Consider the following 22,184-nt stretch of genomic DNA (forward strand, 5'->3'; position numbering starts at 1 on the left):
TATGTAAGATTTAAGGATATCATGTTGAAACAATACAGCTCATTATCCACTTTTTATTTTATCTTTTAAAAAAAAAAAAAAAAAAAAAACCAACAACTGCGTAGTCAATTATATGTAAATTTTTACGATCTTAACATTAATAGCTACTTGAAAATTCAGCAACGAGTAACAGAATAAATCACACAATCCGGACTGGATTCCTTACCTGCCATCATCTTTTGGGCCTCGTATGGTTCCATATACCCATCATTTTCTGCTACTTTCTCTGGTGCAGCCTGACTACCTGGTACCTGTTTAGCATCAAATGGGTCTGCATAGTCTTCAAGAATTATTACCTAGTGAAAAATGAAACCAATAATGAGCTTGTTAAATTCTACTAGTTTATGACATTCTTGTAAATAAATAAATGAATAAATAAAATGAAAAAATAAAATGGCCTCATGTCCCTCAGCCCTAAAGAGCTTGTTACTAAACTCTAAAATCACATACACTAAACATTTGGCTTCAAGAGGAAAAATAATTATACATACCAAGTCAAAATGTGAAAGTTTGGAGGTTATTTATAAAGAATGATTGCGGGGCACTCACATTAATTTACAGTTCTGATAGAAAACGTTTTTAAAGCTCTTTACAAATAAATGGAGAAAAAATATTTTAGATCAATAAAAATGATATATTTAATATATAATTATATATATGTATGCAGAAGGCGTAGAGAACCATACTCCGGTTACTGCTGGTTTGGTCCACTTTTAGTACTTTGCTCCAGAATTGCTTTTAGTAAATAATTCCCAATGTTCAGTTTCACTGGAAAGTGCCTCTCTTGCTATTAAATAAATGAAGAAGCAAATAACAGATAAAATGAGAGTCAACAGTAAATTAATCAGCAAGAAAACAACTCTTATGCGAACAAACTCCTTGATGTAAATTATTCATTGGATCAATGAGTAAGATGGATGAGGAATGTAATGGACAAGAGTGTGTCCTTTACCTTCAGTGGGCTTTTCCATGCCATATAATGCAGGCAAAAACCCTGAATATGTTTAAACCTACAAATAGAATAATCTTATCATTTTTACAGTTGCACTATAAGTATCATTATCCTTTATGAAGTCGATGCTATGGTAAAAGAATGGTGTGCTGGGGATGGGTTAATTCTCTTTTCTTGGTTAGAGGCAGATAATTATACCATTCTCTTTTTTTTGTAAACAATTACACACTTATCTGGAGAGCCATTACTCGATTGGCAATACATGGCAGCAATTAGAAATAATAACATGCAGGATTCATTTGCAACAGAATACACAACATTTAGTATAGAGAAAGGGAGTGTTTGCAGAACGTTTAAAGGAACAAAAAATGGATTAATTTTGTAAACACTTTTGCCGCAATATTACAAAAAAGTTACAGAGTACAGGGTTGAGGTAAACTACTTTTAAATAGACAGAGGAAATGGGGAGAGCTGTGAGAAAATGTAAAGGAACAGTTGAGGCACCGTAACAACTTCAGATAAATTAAGTTGTTACGGTGTCAAGAGGCCCCAGGCTCTCTCTTACCTTACGGAGTTCAATGGTTCGATACCAGAGGTTGCCTCCAGTGCAAATCTCCAGGTAGTCCATGTACCCGACAGCTCTAGCCCATCAGCGGCGCACCACTCCAGCCACACACCGCACTTCTGTAACCCATATTCAGAAGCCAGATTGATGCCTGGGCAATCTGGAGATCGGCACTTCAGGCAACTTTTGGGGTTAAACCGTTCGAGAATGTTTAACCCCTTAAGGAAGAAAGCGCTCGAAGGCCATAACTTAATTTAGATAAAGTTGTTAGGGTGGCCAGAGTGTTCCTTTAACAGTTAAAAGGACATGGTATGCACCAAACCACTACCTCTTAAAGCAGAGATTTTGGTATAAACATGCCAACAGAATGGCAGCCACTCTCGGAACTTATTCCTTAAGACCATACATTTCCAAAAGTCTCTACATTTTGTATCATCTTGCATAGCATGATTATGCCAAGTGCTTCTAATGCTTCTCTAGGAGACCCTTCAAATTAAATGATACTCTATAAAAGGCTTTGGACTTGCTGATCAAAGTGTTGGCCATCCATAAACCATATGATCTCAAAGCCCTTAATTGGATAGTGATCATCAATTCCTAGAACAGGAAAACTAAAACAACTCTAAAGGACTATGTTAAAATAAATAAATTATATAGGTCTGAGATTTAAATGTGTCCAACGAAATGCAAATAATGGTATATGTGCAAGGTCAGTCCAGGACAGCTGACCTTTTACAAAACATAAAATAATTGGATAATCAAGTTTAAATAAAAACACTGATTAATAAAGCAGTATTTAAATGTATGTAATTGAATCACAAATTGTAACATGTTCCACAATCGTATAAATTAAATAAATAATCCAAAACAAAACCCTTGATAGAATATTTACATCACATTTTTTTATTTAAACAGCTATCATCCTTATCTGTTCTTTAAATAGCTTAACAATGGTCTGTAATGAAGACTTGTAGAGCTTGTTCTTGGTCACAGTCAGAATAACTGCAGACACAGACAAGCAGCACATATCATTAATCAAACAAACGGTTTATATCAGTTTGAGAATAACATAGCCTGGAGGTTTTATAGGCTTGCAACCAAGAACAAGTCTATTTGTTTTTGTTTTCTTTCAGGAAAATACAGTTTGTAAAAACGGAAAGAAAATAAAAAGAAATGCTAGGTTTCCAGATTTTAGAATACTACATTACACATTTTTAATGAACACTGAAACTAAAATGTAACTGGCTAGAGTAGTTAAAGTCAAGTAAAATCTCCAGCTAACAATGGTCTATTTGAAGTTGTGAAAACCCACTGCCATGCCATTCAAGTCCTCCCTCACCAAACCTCTTGCTGCAAGGGGGGGGAGAGATGGCACTGAAAGTGGATTCAGGCTGCAAGGGAGAATTTTCATCATTGAAACTGGGCATGAAACACTTTGTGTTTTTTTCCCTGTTCGAACGAACATTAAATATTGCTTGAAATGCCACATACAGTGAATATATATATTTTTTGAGCATCTATTCAGTCTTGAGTATCCACCCAAAGAAGTTTGTCAACATTTCAATAAGAGCATTCATACAGTAGGACTGACTTTCCTGCCCCTCCTGGTGGTATTTTTTTTTTTGTGTATTCCTCACTCCGGTTCTCTACCAGAGGCCTGGAAGTCTGATGGTCCTGCACAATATCATAGTGGTTCTTAGAACTTCACTCTTCTGGACAGTGATCTCAGATGTCCCACCTGGAATTTCCTGAAACCATTTCCCCAACTTGGTGTTTACAGCTCTGAGTGCTCCCATCAAGCCACTTTCACTTTCCACATCCTTTCTAGCTCCTCTTTAGTCCTTAATACTTATTCACCTTCTCATGTTCCGTCTTCCTGATGATATGGACACTGGGTATTGCCATATCCACCACCACTGCAGTCTTCAGACCCCCCACTCTTGGTCACTGGGGAAGAGTGGACAGTGTTCTTAGGAGCTCAGACACAGTTGAGCTCATAAGAACACTGTCCACTCTTCTCCAGCAAAAAAAAAAAAAAAAAAAAAAAAAAAATGCTACACTCTATGGTGTAGATTTATTTCAGGGTAAGGCACCCCACAAAACAAGCAAAGTTTTGGATCCTCAGAACCTTAATCATGCATCTGCGTGTGGATCAGTGTACCTGCAAGTGTGTCAGTGTGTGTCTGTATATCTGCATGTCTTGCAGAGTGTGTGTATAGGAGTGCAATACATAGAGATAAGGTGTTATGGAGTTCATTTTTATGAACAGAATTTCTCCCTCTACTTCCTTTTCCCTACTAACATTTACTCCTAGGCCAGTATTTGGATCATTCATTTAAACCAGAGTTGTTGGGTGAACCTGACCAATTTGTTAAGGATCACACGGCAAGTAGGAAGTGTGGTTGCCAGCCACCCAAACTAATGCCTTGGATTTCCTTTTAAGTCTTTATAATGTCAAAAGAGCAACAAGTGCATGTGTGAAGGTGAAGTGAGCATAGACCATGTGCATGTATTGGACTCTTGCATGGATGAAGCTGACGTGTGAAAATACCAGATGCTGATTAATACTAAAATTATTGCAGGAGATATTGTGCAAAGAGCACACGTGCAATATTCCACACTTGTGTAACTCCATAAAAGAGGAGTTATTAAAACCAGCTACATCTTGGCTCCTCATACATCGCTTATCTAATGTAGTAGCCAAGTTCCAAATTAGGGCCATCCAACTTTCGGCAAAATTTATATACTGAAATGTTGGGGCTGGGGATGGTGACCACAGATTCTTTCCACCACAACAAATATAGTGAGCCATACTTACAGTGCCCCTTTAAAGTAGGGTATGATAGGACTACAAAAAACCCAGCAGGGCTATTAAAGCCTTTCAGTTTTATAAGAAATTGCATCACATACGGAACTTCTTAGACAACCCTATATATGCATTAGAAAGAACTACTAGATCTATAGGAGACACTGCTCCGCTTGCAAGGTCTTCCTACTATATTTAGTGTAAAATCCATTTTGTTGAGTAAGGCATATTGAACAGGATTGGAGACTATTCATTGATTTTATGGGCATGTCTGTGTGAACAATTTAGTTGCAATAATTTTTTTTTTTTTACTTTGACTAAAAAGAAAGAAAAAAAAACTAAAGATAACGCACATCATAAAAATTTAAGATTTTCAGAAAATATGCAAAATTAAATTATAAAACAAGTACAGTGTGTAAAGAAAAAAAAAAAAGATTATGCTAATAAACACCAGATTAAATAAGTTATAGAAAACCATGTTTCATAACAACTTAACCCCTTAAGGACCAAACTTCTGGAATTAAAAGGGAATCATGACATGTTAAGCTTTAAATAGGTAGGTACCAAGCAGAAAATAAAAATCTGGAAATGAATTGAAAAAGATTGGTATTTCAAATGGAAGATAAACTACAGATCCTTACTATAGCCTTGATTCATTTCTTTCAAATAAGCTTTTCACAATGATCTATTAGTAAAACTTATATAATGCATCTACAAAAGTCACTAAAAAAAAACTTCTGTGGGACTTTTGTAGACAAATAATTTGAAAATGTTTTTCCAAATTGTGATCATTTAAGTTTATCCAAATGCATTAAACAAAGCAGGTGTCTCCTATAATAAATAATGAAAAAGTGTGTGAGACAGACCACCCCCCACCCCCCGAAAAAAAAAAAAAAAAAATAGGAACCCCAACATAGAAACATAGAATGAGACGCAGATAACCATTTGGCCCATCTAGTCTGCCCAATTTTTTTAAATGCTTTTAATTAGTCCTTGGCCTTATCTTAAGTCTAAGATAGCCTTATGCCTATCCCACGCATGCTTAAACTCCCTCACTGTATTAACCTCTACCACTTCAGCTGGAAGGCTATTCCATGCATCCACTACCCTCTCAGTAAAGTAATACTTCCTGATATTATTTGTCCTCTTGTTGTGGTAGTTTTCTTCTTTTAAATACAGTCTCCTCCTTTACTGTGTTGATTCCCTTTATGTATTTAAATGTTTCTATCATATCCCCCCTGCCTCTTCTTTCCTCCAAGCTATACATGTTAAGATCCTTTAACCTTTCCTGGTAAGTTTTATCCTGCAATCCATAAACCAATTTAGTAGCCCTTCTCTGAACTTTTTCCAAAGTATCACTATCCTTCTGGAGATATGGTCTCCAGTACTGCGTACAATACTCCAAGTGAGGTCTCACAAGTGTTCTGTACAATGGCATAAGCACTTCCCTCTTTCTACTGCTAATGCCTATACAACCAAGCATTCTGCTAGCATTTCCTGCTGCTCTAGTACACTGTCTGCCTACCTTTGGTAATCAGAAATAATTACTCCTAAATCCCTTTCCTCAGATGATGAGGTTAGGACTCTCTAATATTCTGTACTCTGCCCTTGGTTTTTACACCCAAGATGCATTCTCTTGCACGTATCCACATTAAATATCAGTGGCCACAGCTCTGATCATTTTTCTAGTTTACCTAAATCATTAGCCATTTGGCTTATCCCTCCTGGAACATCAACCCTGTTACAAATTTTAGTATCATCAGCAAAAAGATATACCTTACCATCAAAGGTGATGAGCTTATAAAAGATCTCTTAAAAGGTCGAAACATTGCTGCCTTTTTGTTTCATTAAATCTCCCTGCGGCTTTAACACTCTGCATGCCTGGGAATGTATTTGTTGCCATACCTTACCATCATGACCTTCTGTAATATCACTAATAAAAACATTAGAGAATGGGTCCAAGTACAGATCCGAGGTACCCCACTGGTAACTAGATCTTGCTTCGAATATACTCTGTTGACTACAACCCTCTGTTGCCCGTCATTCAGCCACTGCCTTACCCATTCAACAATATTGGAATCCAAACTTAAAGATTGCAGTTTATTGATAAGCCTGCTATGTGGAACAGTGACAAAAGCCTTACTGAAATCTAGGTAAGCAATGTCTACTGCACCACCCTGATCTAAGAGTTGACTGGCCGCTAAAAATGTCCATTCCCAAAAGTGTTCCATACGTATGGGGCTATGGTAAAATATCGGGAGCTCCTGCGGACTAAAAAGGGGGCACTTCACCTTGCTCTCAGGAAGCGATTATTCCACTTAGTCTCTTGTACCTCCCCTCCAATTAGCACTCTTTTGGCTGGTCCAGAAGAGGAGAAAGACAGAAGTGGAATTTAGCCAGTTGATGGGATTAGCCACGGTCAAGCTGGATTTTTAGAGGATTTGAGAGTAAATCCCACTACAGTCCTTGCGGCTCCCTGGACTCTGAAAGGCCAGGAGGAGAGGTGCTTTTGGATGTTTGGCACTGAGGGGAAGGTGATGAGGGGTAGTGAACACAGTCTCTTGGGGAAAGCATAGCGGTTAACAACACAAGTACAGAGGGTGACTAGGGTGGTTTGTCACAACTACAAACTCAACCAATTTTTTTGATGCAGTGAAACACAAACTAAAGTTTAAACCAATACAGCATATATTTTATTTCAAGCCCATATTTTCAAAAAAACTCAACAATATTGTGAATGGTCTTGAATCGATTAGGGATTGACATTTCAACAATAAACCCTCTGCAAATATCTTACACGCTTGACTTAATGTGCAGGTAGACGTACGTCCCCGTATGATACCAAGAGCCTCTTTTCAGACAAATGCATTCCACTTAAATTAATGATATACATAAACATATGTTTAATAGATCTGTTTTGTTTAACAAGCATACTTTAAAAAAAAAAAAAAAAAGTGGTCACAAAATATAAGTTTTTGTTTATTCCACAAAGCAGTGTGCCATAAACATTGGCCTCCAAGTACAGTAACTAAAATACATACAAGAAGCTGGAAGATTTTCACCCTTGAGAACAGTTAAGCTGCACGGTTTATGCTGTCCTGGTCACTCAGCTCAGACTAGAAATTTGAGAAAAGGATGAGAAGAGATTCAGAAATCTATCCAAAAATATTTTGAGATAACATATGTTTACTTAGTAAAAGGTTAAACTGTGATACACGCATTAAGGAAGAAAAGTAAAAAGCTGTTAAAGCTCATATGTGGAGAAAAATTAAATAACCAAGTTTGGGATAAAACAAAGTGGAACATTAATATTTGGTCCATTGAATTGGAGTCTATTCAAAAGGAACACCCTACTCCCAAACATAAATAATAAAATAATAATTAAAAAAAAGCACAAACACACTACTACTACTACTACTACTACTACTACTATACCCACAATGAAAACATGAACTCATATGGGTGATCTAAAATAAAGGAACCAAACAAAATAGGCTAAACATTTATTAAATTCCACTGAGTTCAAAAGCTATATGAGGAGGATAACTGACACCTTTAAAATCGGATTTGTTTTTCCTCAAGAAAACAATGCAGTAGCTTATGGATCTCTTGATGTTGTCTACATGTCCATGATATATTGCAGAGGGGTTTATCCAGTAAACCTTTAAAAGTGTGGAAGTTAAAGGGACACTGTAGTCACCACAGAACAACTACAGCTTGTTGTACTTGTTCTGTTGAGTATAATCATTCCCTTCTGGCTTTTTTCAGAGAAAATTAAGTGTTTACATTACAGCCTAGGGATAACTCCACTGGTAACTCCTCAGATGGCTACTAGTGGTGCTTCCTGGCACAGTGCTGCACACTCTCTGTATGCAGACACTGCACTTTCCTCATAGAGATGCATTGATTCAATGGATCTCTATGTGGTGATGCTGATTGGCCAGGTCTGTGTTTGACTTGCACTGACTCTGCTCCTGACCTGCCTCCTTGACAGTCTCAGACAATCCTATGGGAAAGCATGGTGATTGGCTCACAGAATAACTTCTCATGAGGTCAGACATGCAGGCAGGTCAGGGGCAGAGCCAGCAGTAACATACTTGAATACAAGTAAGATTTTACTATATTTAGGTGGGCCAGATGGGGGTTTGTGTTCATGACCCTATAGTGTTCTTGTACGAGATATGAAAATTACATCACTTCATTATTATGTATTATACAATGTGCTCTTTTCTTGCCAGAGAAACTTGTGGAAGGTGGCTTTTTACTTTGCAAAGAAAATTAAAATATAGGTTAATACAATTTGATGCATAAGACCCAAGCAATTATTGTAAAATAACTTTACAGAGACAGTCAATCATGACTGAGCTGCATCTGTCCAATACACAAAATGACAACCCAAATTTTTCTTAAACATAGGTTCACTGATGGAATTCAGTAATGTGCATAAACTTATTTAAGTACATTTCATATTTTGTAGACGCACTATACATACAGATCTACGTACACAAACCACTTGTCTAGCAAATTGGTCAATGCAAAAATGACATCGGAATAAAGATTTTCTCACATTTTTTTTGTTGAACTCAGTTAAACCTTTAAATACCAAAAAAAAAATAAAAAAAAAAAAAATACATCACTTTTGTAAAAACATCAGCAAATCACTAGATTTGCCCTTGGGATGTGAAAACACAAATCCAATTTAATAAGGTCACTCTTCCATATCAGATTAAAACCTTTGTGAAACTTTCTTCTATTAAGAATTCCTGATGACAATGTAAGGCAAAAGCTTGCCAATGTACATATAGTGCTCATTTTGCATAGTTAAAGGGACACTACAGTTACCAAAACAGCATTAGCTTAATGAAGCAGTTTTGGTGTATAGATCATGCCTCTGAAGTCTCACTGCTCAAGTCACTGTCATTTAGAAGTTAAGACACTTTGTTTCTTTAAAGGCAGCTGTTGCCAAACCTCACCTGCCTGTGCATGAAAAAAATGGTTTCACTTTCAATTAGATGTTAACTTACTTGTTCTGAATTTTATCTCCTGCTCTATAAAAACTGAACTTAAATCGGAAGGTTCCTGTAAGTTATTAACAGTGCAGGAGATAAGAAATTCTTAAAACAATTTGCAATAAAGGACTTTAAACATTGGATCTCTCTTTACATGAAGTGTTTAGGTAGGGCTGCATTAATATTATTGAACTCCTAAATGGCAGATAATGGAGCAGCGAGACTGCAGAAGCTTTACATATACACCAAAACTGCTTCATTAAACTAAAGTTGTTTTGGGGGCTATATAGTGTCCCCTTAATTCACAAAGATCAAATCATAGCAAATGAAAATCCAAATGGCAAAACAGGCCAAGATAGCAAATTTGAAATCTTTAATTAGATTTTGGCTATTGTAGTCTACAAAAAGACTGCTAGGATCCTCTGATAGCCATCAGCTTCTACCTAGTTTGGGTCCATTTCACTACAGGATATTGTAACTATGGTAATTTGTGACCAAAGAAACCTAAAAAGACAAATATCCTGTTATTTAATTTTATTTATTTTCTTGCTTATAGTTTAAACATGGAGTCAATGCCAGCCTGGTGTTTAATTGTAACAATTACCCTTCCTAAACAGACACCGGCCACCTAGATACTGGTGTACATCTTCTAGGTTTCTCTCTCTTGCCCAGAGGAAAGTGCCTCAAAAGAGATTTGTACCTGGGCAACTCTGATGTAGACTGGGCAGCACAGCTGCCAGCCTACCTAATAACATGCTTAACAAGCTGCCATGTAAATTCTTCTAGGGCACCTTCTTCCACATGTCCCTCCCAGCTTCAATGTATTCCAATATTGGAAGGTATGCAATGGATGATCTCAAAATGTCTGCAAGAAATAAACCCTAATAAGTAATCAAACTACTCCTAAAAGATCAATACAATCATTAATGCAGTAGGCAATTAAAAAGACATGTTATACGTACACAAATTAAAAATCTTCAGTCAGTTGTATAAATGCAATGTAGAAAATATAAAATGTAAATATATGGAACAAATGCCCACAAAATAAGATCTGACCCTACTTAAGAAATGCATTTGCCTATAGGAGAAGATCAGTGGTGTACTTGTATAATAACAAAGTATTTAACTTATATACTAGTAGCATGGTCTAGTTATGGTACCTTCTCACAGCAGGAACGGGATAAGATAATACTCTCCTGGCCAAGATGTGGTACCTGGACAGTAGAACCTGGATCAACTGCATCCGGAAGCTGCAGTGAACAGGCATAAGTACCTGGGATTTGCAGGCGTATTCAACACAAACTTTAAAGCTGTACCTACTTGAGTGTACACAGTTGCACACTCAAATCGTTATCAGCTCTGGCAAGGATGATAGTCCATGATGGGTTAAATTATATATGCCATACATAGCGACAGAACAATTCCTCCCTGTGAATAAGGTTGGTTCTAATCAGGTTTGCGAGGAGATTTATATAAAAGTCCGTCTTAGACGATCCATAAGACTCACTTTTTCTCCCCCTTTTGGAAACAAATACAACAAAGTATTGTGTGAAGAGGATTTGAGATTTTGTATTCAAGGTATGCTTCTGGATTGACTGCATCTCTTGGGGCAGATTTTATTCACGTGGATTCTTTTGTTGTGCTAATTCTGCCATTTACTTCTCTTGCTGTATGAGGGAACAAAACGGTATTCTGGCCTCTGTCGAGGACATTTGGGAACCTTTTTGTAAGTCAAAGTCTTTTTCTGATCCAATTATATTTTTCTGCAACACTTACAAGTAAAACAGATATATTTTCTTCTGGGCATACAGGAGTGTCATTGGAAAAGGCAAATTTAAACATAATTATGGAGGGTAAATCACCTCACAGTATATACTTCCAACCTCTGACAACTTTCAGGCCACGCCATCCACAATGGTCATTTTATCAGACCAGACCATTATTTATTTTAACACTACAGAGAATGGGGGGGGGGGAGGGGGGAGTGGAGAAAAATAAAAATGGAGGATGAAATAACTAACCTATATACTAGCTGCAAAGGATATCCCTAAGGGTTTGTATGTTCATGACTAGAGCAGAGCGAAAAGTCACATTTTGAACTTCATGTGAACCAATTCAAATGGTTTCATGAATGATTTACTGAAGAGATAATAAATAAAGATCAATTATGAAATAGCTCTGCAAGCATCCAAACAATTGGTTTGGCAGTGTAAGTAGGGTCATTTTGCATAAATCGCCACACTATCACAATGTGGCAAAATGTAAAACAAGGCAAGACTATCACAATAAGAAATGCGATTATTTTTCCTCCTATATGCCCATCAAATTCATTTAAAATCATGATGTTCAGAGATCAGTAAAAGGATTGAGAGAGAGCGCTAGAGAAGAGAGACGAGACGAGAGACGAGACGAGAGAGACGAGACGAGAGAGACGAGAGACGAGAGACGAGACGAGAGAGACGAGAGACGAGACGAGAGAGACGAGAGACGAGACGAGAGAGACGAGAGACGAGACGAGAGAGACGAGAGACGAGACGAGAGAGACGAGAGACGAGACGAGAGAGACGAGAGACGAGACGAGAGAGACGAGAGACGAGACGAGAGAGACGAGAGACGAGAGAGACGAGAGACGAGAGACGAGACGAGAGAGACGAGAGACGAGACGAGAGAGACGAGAGACGAGACGAGAGAGACGAGAGACGAGACGAGAGAGACGAGAGACGAGACGAGAGAGACGAGAGACGAGACGAGAGAGACGAGAGACGAGACGAGAGAGAGAGCGCGCGAGAGAGAGAGCGCGCGAGAGAGAGAGCGCGCGAGAGAGAGAGCGCGAGAGAGAGAGCGCGCGAGAGAGAGAGCGCGCGAGAGAGAGCGCGCGAGAGAGAGAGAGCGCGCGAGAGAGAGCGCGCGAGAGAGAGAGAGCGCGAGAGAGAGAGAGCGCGCGAGAGAGAGAGCGCGAGAGAGCGCGCGAGAGAGAGAGCGCGAGAGAGAGAGCGCGAGAGAGAGAGCGCGAGAGAGAGCGCGAGAGAGAGAGCGCGAGAGAGAGAGCGCGAGAGAGAGAGCGCGAGAGAGAGAGCGCGAGAGAGAGAGCGCGAGAGAGAGAGCGCGAGAGAGAGAGCGCGAGAGAGAGAGCGCGAGAGAGAGAGCGCGAGAGAGAGAGCGCGAGAGAGAGAGCGCGAGAGAGAGAGCGCGAGAGAGAGAGCGCGAGAGAGAGAGCGCGAGAGAGAGAGCGCGAGAGAGAGCGCGAGAGAGAGAGCGCGAGAGAGAGAGCGCGAGAGAGAGCGCGAGAGAGAGAGCGCGAGAGAGAGAGCGCGAGAGAGAGAGCGCGAGAGAGAGAGCGCGCGAGAGAGAGCGCGAGAGAGAGAGCGCGAGAGAGAGAGCGCGAGAACGAGCGAAGGTTTTGAAATCTTACTTATTTTCATTTGTAATATTTAAAAATAAAAGGAATATTACCAAAGAAACTGTAAGCAATTGAATATTTTGTGCAGCTTTAAATAATGTTTGCATATATATAAAAAAAATAAAAAATTAAGCAAGTAATCTGTAAACGGTGATTAAACAAAACAAAAAGCACCGAATATTAGCATGCTTGTCTTTAGCACAGTAAAAGGGACAGTCTGTGTATCATGACCATAACAGTTCAGTGTAATGGACATGGTGTAAAAAGGTCTATAGGTGTCAGCCCAGCATTCTCAGTAAAACATTGCTGTCTGGTTTAATGGTACAGCTCTGATATGGTCATTATCCTGCATGCCTAAATGTCCCAATGCGGACCAGGATCTCTATGGAACAAAGTCCCAATGTAAAGATCTCACTCTTGTGTGCTGACCAGATCTCAAATTGGACCTCCAGTGACTAGGACTTTTTGGTTTACACGCTAGAGTGTGCACTGAAGTACTTAATGATATTCCTTCATATAATAAAGACGTCTTCGCTGGTTAGTTAATTAGGGTCTCTTTCCTGTTTATCAAAATAGCTTCTTGACTCCAACATTATTAGTTGTTGATGATCACGTTTATGATGTGACTTTTTAGAGAATTGTACACTAGAAGACATAAATCATTTTCAAAGGTAAAGAGTAAGACTTTTAAAAGCACAATTTCTAGGCAACAGAATCCATATCTTGGAATCTGTACAGGTTCTTTGCTGCTACTGTAGATTTAATATCTACTAGTCTCAAAGGATAACCTTGTAGTTTATTTCTTACGCTATAATGTCCAGTAGCAGCTCGGCATGAGAACATTCTGCATTAGGACATTCAGTATCAGTTAAATCCCCATAGAAAAGCATTGCAACAATACTTTTCTATGGGGTGGGCCTAACTCGCCTGTGGCACTTGCTGCACACATACATTAGCGCACTCCCCTTACCCCGTCTGGTGACGTCTTGGAGGCAGAGGGGCGACCCAGCGCCAAGTGAGTATAGTACTGGAATTGGGCCAGTACTAACCCTTACACAGAGGGGAGAGTGTGAGAGAGGGGGGGAGGGAGGAGGGGCACAGGCAAGTATAGTGCTAGGAATACAGATTTGAATTCCTAGGGCTATAGTATCTCTTTAATAGATAGTTGGTTTGCAACTGCTGATCTGTAATGTTTCCTTACTTGATGGTGGCATTACACCTACTTACTGAAAGCATGATTTTGCTTTGTTTTAGGTTCGTGAAATTCTAGATTTAGCTGTGTCAGTAAACCATCTATATTTCATCCCCCCTCCATTATTTTGTTACTACATCAAGATAAATTTCAGAATAATTTATTGACGTAGAAAGTAAAGTACATTCCAAAAAAAATTAAAATAAAAAATAGCCAAGCAAATAAAAGCATTATGAAACAATGTGACATTGCTTTAAAATAATGTCTTACACTGTGCAAAGTTCTTAATAACAAAAAGGTTTAAAAAATAAACAGAATGTTTCAAAGTAATCAAGTCGAAGATCATCTCACACTGCAGTTTGCAGTGACACAAATGATACATTAGTGCACCCATAGGAGTTCATCAACACTCCAACACCATCTGGATTCTCATTTCACATGCCGAAATTAAAAATAGGTGTAGTCAGTATATGCTTTCAGGGGATTTATTGTGAAGAAAATTGTTAAAAGAAAACTGTGTTGATCATTAATTTTAGATCTTGATAGTCTCCTTCCTAGGAGTATGGTTTCTATGTGTATTCATTAAAGTAACACTAAAATCATAAAAAAAAAAAAAAAAATTGTATATAAAATTAAAAAAAAAATAATAATAATAATGATATATATATATAAAAAATAATTGTTTCTACTTGTGTTCTTTTAGAAGATTAGAAATTCATTTACATTCATTCAAAAATGCCATGAAAATTACCAAGAGGAAGACACTCTTCAGTGCAGCCCAGTTTTCCAACAGTGACATCACCATAGTTGATAATCTGTGTCCAATCAAAATGGTTACCAGCGCATGCATGGCAAAAAGTGAAGTGAAAACCTTTTAACCTGTTTCACTTATCCCAATCACTAGATCACATCAGTACACAGGATGCAGGATAAGATACAAAACATAACATACCGAGGCTTAACCTTTATTTTCAGCTTGACCATTTATATGAAGGTACACCATTTATACTAACATGATGACACTTCAAAAGTGGTGCTGAACCCCGAAGAGAAGTTTGAGCCCTAGAACGTGGTACTGTTTGAAAAACAAAAAACTAAACCACACAAGAGTGTGTTAAAAATAGGGGAATATTTCCTGCAGGGTGCTCCAGAAAGGGAGGGCTAATCCCTGAAGAAATTAAATTGGAAGGAAAGAAATATCCAGGCTCAGAGAGGAAACAAAACGTTGTCTCCACTTCCTTGTTTGTAGAAAAAAAATAAAAAAATAAACAAATACTGCCTTTTTAACCCCTTAAGGACACATGACGTGCCTGACATGTCATGATTCCCTTTTCTTCCAGAAGTTTGGTCCTTAAGGGGTTAAAGAAACCTCAGGTGAGCCTGGACATTTATTTTCTTCCACTAGACTAGAACATGTTACTGTCTGGAGGATACCCATCATATCCCCAACTAAGCAGGTAGATTGATGCACATTGAAAGTAAACTAAATCTGAAATGTCAAGTAATCTTAAACCGAGTCAGTGAGGTACAGTGGATGTTTACAAGCAGCATTCTACATCTGGATATGCCTTCTCTGTCATATTCAAAAAGGATAGAGTACATGAGATCCATCTAGTCAAATCAAGAAAATGGGGATGATGGTCACCAATTGGCAGGATGTGGTTATACAATAAAGAGAGATTTAAATTGATAGATATACGGTAAATGCATTTAAGAGAGCAAGTGTTTATTGCAACACTTATTTTTATTATAATAAAGAAAACTGTCAGATTGTACGTTGCAAAGCATTTAAGGTTTTTGTGTCTATTTTATGTGGGTATAGCCGAATACAAAAGGCATATAGCTTTTGACTAATCAGTTATTGTAGTTTGCATCCCACACAGGGATGTGGTTGGACACACTTACAAAGCATCATGCTGGTGTGCTAGAGGTGTTCTGCGTGGAAGAAAATAGAAAACTACAATTATTACGAAATACATTTTTCCTTATTCAACTTGTAAGTACTAGTCAACACAACCCATGGCGGGAAGGGACGGAGTGGCAGATGGAAGACTGAAGCTTGTACTGCTTACTGGTCCACAGAATAGAAGCCCTCATGGGCCACATTGCACAGAGGTGCCAAAAACTGCAACTTGTGTAGTATAACAAACCTCAGTTTTATGGAACAGCCCACCCAGGGACTGTCAAAGGGACTTGGGTACCTTTTATCTCAGCAGAAATATTGTGATGGCAGGACGTCGCCATTTTAAAATCTGTGAAGTTGCATGCCAGTCCTACAGAAGAGAAAGCCAAATGGTGACCACTGCTAAAAATAGTTAAGGCAAAATGTAGTGAATCTGGAAGAATGTATTAAGGAGACAATCCTTAAACCAAAACAGGTGTAGTGGTATTATGGAGACAGGCTTGGAGACTATGGTGAGGCGTAATAGAAAGCAGCTGTTGTTGGGGGATTCTGTCATAAGCGGTGTGGAGCTGGACAATGGTGGTCTTGTGAGATGTCTTCCTGGAGCTACTGCTCAGAGACAGGAGACGTATTTGTAATATTGTTAAGCGAGCAAATCAGGAAGGGGAGTTGGATGTACTTGCCCATCTAGGGACATAGGACTTGGCTTGCAATGAGGTTTCAGAGGTAAAGGAAGTGTTCTTGACAATGATATACGGCAGGTTGCTTCGACACTGTCAAGTTCTACCTGTGCACAACACTCAGGACAGGCGGATGCGTATTAGGGACTTTAACTTGTGGCTTGGTGAATGGTGTCGGGAACAAGGATTTGGCTTTGTTTCTCATGGTAGCTCTGTTTGGAATGGAAATAAACTGTACAAAAAAGATGGTTTGCATCTTTCTCAAAAGGGAACAAAATGTTCTCAGTGAGCAGTCCAGAGGTTTTGCTAGGATGTATTTAAACTAGGACGGGGGGGGGGGGGGGGGGGGGGGCAAAAGGGTGATAAAACATCAATCCAATTGTCCCCCAAAACAAGGACAGAAGGTGCCTGTAGGAAGTGTGTTATTAAATGATAAGCTTAGAGTCATGTCTACAAATGCTCGCAGTTTAGGGAATATGATCCATGAACTTGTGGCAATAATTGCAACTGATAATGTAGATTTAGTCGCTGTTACAGAGACATGGTATAATGAGAAAAATGACTGGGACATAGCAATGCCAGTGTACTCTTTATATAGAAAATACAGGTAAGGCAAGAAAGGGGGAGGGGTGTCCCTGTATGTGAAGGAGAGCATAAAATTTTGATAAAAAAAAAAAAAAAGAGGCGAACAGAGTCCGTTTGGGTTATGTTAGAATTTGGCAATCACACAGTAACTCGTGTAGGTGTGATTTATAGGCCCCCAAGACAAATAGAATAGAGTTAGATAATCTACTAGTTAAGGAAATAGTTAAAATGACAATGAAAGTGGAAGTTATCATCATGGGTGACTAATCTTCCTGATGTGAACTGGAAATCCAAAATAGCGGCTTGTGCCAGGAGCACACATATTCTAAACTCTCTACTGGGATTGTCTCTAAAACTGGGATTGTCTCTAAAAGTCACTGAGGCACCAACTCGTAAGGAGGCCATACTAGATTTAGTATTAACAAATGGAGATTTGGTATCAGATATTACTGTAGGTGAAAGTTTAGGATCCAGGGATCATCAGTCAGTGTGGTTGAATATAAGAACAGTGACTGAGTCACACCACACAAAAATAAAAGATTCAGACTTTAGAAAAACAGACTATTCTAAAATTAGAAGATCTGTAAAGGAGTCATTATCAGACTGGAGCAATCTGCATGGAGTCCAAGAGAAATGGGATTATTTAAAAGTTGCACTGCTGATAGCAACAGAAAATTGCGTTAGACTTGTCAGTAAAAGCAATAAAAATTAAACAAACCCCTGTGGTACTACGCTGATGTGGCCAAAATAGTAAAAAACAAAAATTTAGCATTCAGTAATTAAAAAAAAAAAAAAAACACAGAATGAGGAAGATAGACAGCTATATTAGATTAGGCAGAAAGAGGCTAAGCAAGTTCTAAAAGAGCTTCCAAATCACACACGCACACACGAGAAAATTGCCCAGTCAGTGGAAAAAAGGGGGACAAAAAAACACAAACATTTTTAGATACATAAATGAGAAAAGAAAAGTAAACAAAGTAGTTAAATTAAAAACAAAAGAAGGAAGGTATGTAGAAGATAAAGGTCTAGCCAACTGCCTCAATGAATACTTTTGTTCAGTATTTACAGATGAAAATAAAGGAAAGGAGCCTCAGTTAGGAAAAAGGACAAATGAGTCATTTGTTACAAGAGGTTCTATTTCATCTGTCAAAAGTAAAAGACAAATAAGTCAATGGTACCTGATGGAATACACCCAAAGCTATTAAAAGAGCGCAGTGGTGTACTAGTAAAACCATTAACAGATTTATTTAACCAATCATTGTTAACAGGAGTAGTCCCATAAGATTGGAAGTTAGTGAATATTGTGCCCATTCACAAGAAAGATAGTAGGGAGGAATCGGGCAACTATAGGCCAGTAAGCCTTACTTCAGTAATGGGGAAAGTAATGGAAACCAGGTTAAAGGATAGGATTGTTGAACATTTAAAAAACACATGGATTTCAAGATCAGAGATGACATGGGTTTACTTCAGGGAGATCATGCCAAACTAATCTTATTGATTTTTTTTATTGGGTAACTAAAATTATAGATCAGGGTGGTGCAGTAGACATTGCTTATGTAGATTTCAGTAGGGCTTTTGACACTGTTGCACATAGAAGGCTTATCAATACACTGCAATCTTCAAGCTTGGATTCCAATGTTGTTGAATGGGTAAGGCAGTGGCTGAGTGACATGCAACAAAGGGTTGTAGTCAATGGAGTATATTCGAAGTATGGGCTTGTCACCATTAGGGTAACTCAGGGATCTGTACTTGGAGCCATTCTCTTTATTATTTTTATTAGTGATATTGCAGAAGGTCTTGATGGTAAGTTATGTCTTTTTGCTGATGATACTAAGATATGTAACAGGGTTGATGTTCCAGGAGGGATAAGCCAAATGGCTAATGATTTAGGTAAACTAGAAAAATGGTCAGAGTTGTGGCAACTGACATTTAATGTGGATAAGTGCAAGATAATGCATCTTGGACGTAAAAACCAAAAGGCAGAGTACAGTATATTTGATAGAGTCCTAACCTCAACATCTAAGGATGGGGATTATTTCTGATGACCAAAGGTAGGCAGACAATGTAATAGAGCAGCAGGAAATGCTAGCAGAATGCTTGGTTGTATAGGGAGAGGTATTAGAAGTAGAAGGAGGGAAGTGCTCATGCGGTTGTACAGAACACTGGTGAGACCTCACTTGGAGTATTGTTAGGATATTGATACTTTAGAGAGTTCAGAGAAGGGCTACTAAACTGGTTCATGAATTGAAGGATAAAACTTACAAGGACAGGTTAAATGATTTAACATGTATAGCTTGGAGGAAAGACGAGGGGGGGGGGGGATATGATAGAAACATTTAAATACATAAAGGGAATCAACACAGTAAAGGAGGAGACTATATTTAAAAGAAGAAAAACTACCACAACAAGAGGACATAGTCTTAAATTAGAGGGGCAAAGATTTAAAAATAATATCAGGAAGTATTACTTTACCGAGAGGGAAGTGGATGCATGGAAAAGCCATACAGCTGAAGTGGTAGAGGTTAACACAGTAAAGAAGTTTAAGCATGCGTGGGATAGGCATAAGGGACTAACAAAAGTATTTAGAAATGTGGGCAGACTAGATGGGCCGAATGGTTCTGCCATCACATCCGTTTTATTTAATGAACACGATGAATTTATAATATATTATATATTATAATTTTATCATGTTCGTTAAATAAAACGGTTTGCTATTGCAGCCATGTGAATGTGGTTATATCACAATCACATGGCCTGGAAGGGTCCGATTGGCCGTAGGGGGGAACTGCCTGGGTTGCCAGGACATACCCCTGAATCGGAGCGCTCCATATACGTCAGTAAGTATGGTGGCGCAGAAGGGTCAGTGACCCGCATGGAGTATCATACCAGCCTGCAGTGTTAAATCCCACTTGCTTCAGGGCGGTATGGTATGCCCCGTGGCATTAAGGAGTTTAAATAATAGCAATCAAATCAATTATAATTTATCTCTGTATTTCTTATTTTATAAACAGGCTACATTTTTAAATATAGTAATCAGAATACCTGTTACACAATCTTGTTTTCACTTTGTGCCAAAATACAAAAGGGACATGTGTAACAATAAAGAAACTGGAAATTACAAATATTGCCGTACTTAGTAACTTGCCAGAACAGAGGCTGCTGAGGAAATAACGGCAGATGGGAGCAAACAAAAATCCCAGCTTTTATCATTTGTTTCCCTTGCATCTCCCCCTCTGTCACTTTAAAATTAGCATTTTCCATTTCAGAGATCCAAACACAAAATATCTGCCCTCAGTGATATTTACTTTATGGTGGTCCTGACTCTCTGGTCAGTCCATCCTTATTTGGCCAGAGCAGGATTAGAGAGAGAGAGAGAGAGAGAGAAAAGGAGAGAGAGAGGGAGAGAGAGAGAAAAGGAGAGAGAGAGGGAGAGAGAGAGAGAGAAAAGGAGAGAGAGGGAGAGAGGGAGAGAGAAAAGGAGAGAGAGAGAGAGAGAGAGAGAGAGAGAGAAAAGGAGAGAGAGGAGAGGGAGAGAGAGAGAGAAAAGGAGAGAGAGAGAGAGAAAAGGAGAGAGAGAGAGAGAGAGAGAGAGAGAGAGAAAAGGAGAGAGAAAGAGAGAGAAAAGGAGAGAGAAAGAGAGAGAAAAGGAGAGAGAAAGAGAGAGAAAAGGAGAGAGAAAGAGAGAGAAAAGGAGAGAGAAAAGGAGAGAAAGAGAGAGAGAGAGAGAGAGACAGAGAGAAAAGGAGAGAGAGAGAGAGAAAAGGAGAGAGAGAGAGAGAGAGAGAGAGACAGAGAGAGACAGAGAGAAAAGGAGAGCGAAAAGGAGAGCGAGAGAGAGCGAAAAGGAGAGCGAGAGAGAGCGAAAAGGAGAGCGAGAGAGAGCGAAAAGGAGAGCGAGAGAGAGCGAAAAGGAGAGCGAGAGAGAGAGAAAAGGAGAGCGAGAGAGAGAGAAAAGGAGAGCGAGAGAGAGAGAAAAGGAGAGCGAGAGAGAGAGAAAAGGAGAGCGAGAGAGAGAGAAAAGGAGAGCGAGAGAGAGAGAAAAGGAGAGCGAGAGAGAGAGAAAAGGAGAGAGAGAGAGAGAGAAAAGGAGAGAGAGAGAGAGAAAAGGAGAGAGAGAGAGAAAAGGAGAGAGAGAGAGAGAAAAGGAGAGAGAGAGAGAGAGAGAAAAGGAGAGAAAGAGAGAGAGACAGAGAGAAAGAGCGAGAGACAGAGAGAAAGAGAGAGAGACAGAGAGAAAAGGAGAGCGAGAGACAGAGAGAAAAGGAGAGCGAGAGACAGAGAAAAGGAGAGCGAGAGAGAGAGAAAAGGAGAGCGAGAGACAGAGAAAAGGAGAGCGAGAGACAGAGAAAAGGAGAGAGAGAGAAAAGGAGAGCGAGAGAGAGCGAAAAGGAGAGCGAGAGAGAGCGAAAAGGAGAGCGAGAGAGAGCGAAAAGGAGAGCGAGAGAGAGCGAAAAGGAGAGCGAGAGAGAGAGAAAAGGAGAGCGAGAGAGAGAGAAAAGGAGAGCGAGAGACAGAGAAAAGGAGAGCGAGAGACAGAGAAAAGGAGAGCGAGAGAGAGAGAAAAGGAGAGCGAGAGAGAGAGAAAAGGAGAGCGAGAGAGAGAGAAAAGGAGAGAGAGAGAGAGAGAAAAGGAGAGCGAGAGAGAGAGAAAAGGAGAGCGAGAGAGAGAGAAAAGGAGAGAGAGAGAGAGAGAAAAGGAGAGAGAGAGAGAAAAGGAGAGAGAGAGAGAGAAAAGGAGAGAGAGAGAGAGAGAGAGAAAAGGAGAGAAAGAGAGAGAGACAGAGAGAAAGAGCGAGAGACAGAGAGAAAGAGAGAGAGACAGAGAGAAAAGGAGAGCGAGAGACAGAGAGAAAAGGAGAGCGAGAGACAGAGAAAAGGAGAGCGAGAGAGAGAGAAAAGGAGAGCGAGAGACAGAGAAAAGGAGAGCGAGAGACAGAGAAAAGGAGAGCGAGAGACAGAGAAAAGGAGAGCGAGAGAGAGAGAAAAGGAGAGCGAGAGAGAGAGAAAAGGAGAGCGAGAGAGAGAGAAAAGGAGAGCGAGAGAGAGAGAAAAG

At 39.2% G+C, this 22,184-nt stretch overlaps 1 protein-coding gene across 5 annotated transcripts in view; it reads right to left on the reverse strand.

The window, feature by feature from the left end:
* The window catches only part of SHF (Src homology 2 domain containing F), a 232,226-nt gene that overhangs the window by 162,763 nt on the left and 47,279 nt on the right, over positions 1-22,184 (reverse strand). For all 5 annotated transcript variants that reach the window (XR_010090461.1, XM_063449162.1, XM_063449161.1 and 2 more), the window contains exon 2: positions 206-335. Coding sequence is in view for 4 of the 5 variants with exons in the window: in XM_063449162.1 (XP_063305232.1) it covers positions 206-335 (130 nt within the window). In the remaining variant the exon portion in view is untranslated. The remainder of the gene's footprint in view (positions 1-205; positions 336-22,184) is intronic.

The sequence above is a fragment of the Pelobates fuscus genome, chromosome 3 (assembly GCF_036172605.1).
Source record: "Pelobates fuscus isolate aPelFus1 chromosome 3, aPelFus1.pri, whole genome shotgun sequence".
Classification (NCBI taxonomy): Eukaryota; Metazoa; Chordata; class Amphibia; order Anura; family Pelobatidae; genus Pelobates; species Pelobates fuscus.